The sequence below is a fragment of the Poecilia reticulata genome, unplaced genomic scaffold (genome assembly GCF_000633615.1).
Source record: "Poecilia reticulata strain Guanapo unplaced genomic scaffold, Guppy_female_1.0+MT scaffold_303, whole genome shotgun sequence".
Lineage (NCBI taxonomy): Eukaryota > Metazoa > Chordata > Actinopteri > Cyprinodontiformes > Poeciliidae > Poecilia > Poecilia reticulata.
Window position 1 is genome coordinate 18779 of NW_007615078.1, and position 2181 is coordinate 20959.

The following is a 2181-nucleotide window of genomic DNA, read 5'->3' on the forward strand; positions in this document are numbered from 1 at the left end:
CCTCCTCTCTGATTGGCCCCTCCTCCTCCTGCTCTCTGATTGGCCCCTCCTCCTCCTGCTCTCTCATTGGCCCTCCCCCTCCCCCCAGTGGGAGGAGCTGAGCGGATTGGACGAGGACTCCAACAGCGTCCGGACCTTCCAGATCTGCACGCCGTCCAGCCCGGCCTCCTATTGGCTGCGGACACGTTGGATCCCGCGCCGCGCCGCCACCACGCTCTACGTGGAGATCCGGTGGGTGGAGCCGCCGTCCGGGCCGCGTAGACAGGAAGTGATGTAGTGACGGCGTCCCGCCCCTGCAGGTTCACCATGATGGAGTGTGCGGCGATGAACCAGCGGCACTGCAAGGAGACCTTTAACCTCTACTACTACCAGGCGGACAGCGACGAGGCCACGCCCACCCACCCCGCCTGGATGGAGAACCCCTACACCAAGGCGGCCGCCGTGGCGGCAGACCACCTGCTGCGGCGCGGCGGCGCCGAGCGGCGCTCCAACCTGAAGCTGCTGCGTCTGGAGGGCCTGCAGGGGGCGGGGCTTTACCTGGCCTTCCAGAGCCAGGGCGCCTGCATGGCGCTGCTCGCCGTGCGCGTCTTCTTCAGGAAGTGCCCGCCGCTGCGCCGCGCCTTCGCCGCCTTCCCGGAGACCGTCCCCCACGCGCTGGTGGAGCAGGTAACCATGGCGACCCCTGGCCCCGCCCTGCTGGTTTTCAGAGTAAAAGCGTGACTGTTGGTCTGCAGGCGCGCGGCGTCTGCGTGGAGAACGCCGTGACGCCGCCCGGCGAGCTGGCCCAGCCTCCCAGCATGCTCTGCGGCGAGGACGGCCAGTGGGTCGGGCCGCCCACCTCCAGCTGCGCCTGCCGCCCCGGGTACGAGGCCGGAGACGGCGACCTGCGCTGCCGAGGTGAGCCCTTCACAATAAGAGCACCGGGGGCGGACAACCACACTGAGTCGGTCCGGTTCTGACTGGTTCTGATCGGGTTCTGGTCGGTTCTGATCGGTTCTTCTGACTGGTTCTGATCGGGTTCTGGTCGGTTCTGATCGGTTCTGACTGGTTCTGGTCCTGACTGTCAGACCTCGTGTCTGCGCGTCTGCGCACATCGTTGTTACGTTTCTCCGTCAAACCTGTAGAAGTTTAATTTTGTGGTTTTTCTCTCAGACGGTAAATAAAAATCAATAARAAAAATCCGGTTCTTTCCAGAAAGATGTTCTGCTTGAATCCATCCAGATATTCAGGAGCTTCTTTAGGGCTGAGCTGTTTTCTAAACAAATATTTAAATATTACAATAGTTTTAACTGTAGGGACAAAACATCCCGACCAAATCTGGAGTAAAACAGTATTTATAGTGATAGAGACGATAAGGGACCAATGTCTGGTAACGACATCCATCATCCCTCCATCCATCCATCCCTCCCTCCGTCCCTCTCTCAGTGGGGTCAGGAGGAGCTGCTGCCCTCCAGCAAACGTTCCAGGTGAGATGCAGGTAACAATACTGGAAACAGCAAAAGTCATTTATGTTAATAAGTTTGATCAGCAGCTTAATTAAATAACATTTACTGTAAAACACACAAAATGAAACTTCTACAGATGGATTTATAGGGACGGACTGACGGGTAGGACAGATGGACAGAACACCGGTCCAGAACCAGAAGTCTGCTTGACTTCTGGTTCTGGACCAGAACCATCAGACCCAGCAGGAGTTCTGGTTCTGATAGAACCTTAGACTCGGTTCTGACCGGCTCTGTTCGGTCCCAGTAGAACCAGAAGTCTGTCCCGGTCAGACCCGGTTACAGATCCAGTAGAGGTCAGAGGTCAGCTGGCCGCCAGCAGGAAGTGCTGCTGCGGTGGGCGGCGGTCTGTGTGAAGCCAGAGAGGTGAAAGGTCAAACACAGAGGCTGCTGATGACATCATGGCAGCACTTTCCACATCCTGTCCAGTCCAAGGCCACTTCCTGTCTCTTGTTGTGTCGCCGCATTAAGCCCCGCCCCCTCAGAGGCTACAGTAATCCGTTCCTCTCCCTGCAGCCTGTCCATCAGGACACTTCAAGGTGGAACCAGGAAGTGGAGGCTGCACTTCCTGTCCAGGTAACAGCAACACCAGGATCCCAGGCTCCGCCTACTGCCCCTGTCTCCATGGTTACGATCGGGCCGACTCCGACCCGCCGCACGCAGCCTGCACGCGTAAGAC

The 2181-nt window shown here is 58.4% G+C and overlaps 1 protein-coding gene across 1 annotated transcript in view; it reads left to right on the top strand.

Annotated features, from left to right (window-relative positions):
• The window catches only part of ephb4b (eph receptor B4b), a 16512-nt gene that overhangs the window by 6694 nt on the left and 7637 nt on the right, over nucleotides 1-2181 (top strand). Inside the window, exons 2-5 of the mRNA XM_017303492.1 lie at nucleotides 56-231; nucleotides 300-666; nucleotides 735-897; nucleotides 2019-2174. Coding sequence (XP_017158981.1) covers nucleotides 56-231; nucleotides 300-666; nucleotides 735-897; nucleotides 2019-2174 — 862 coding nt within the window. The remainder of the gene's footprint in view (nucleotides 1-55; nucleotides 232-299; nucleotides 667-734; nucleotides 898-2018; nucleotides 2175-2181) is intronic.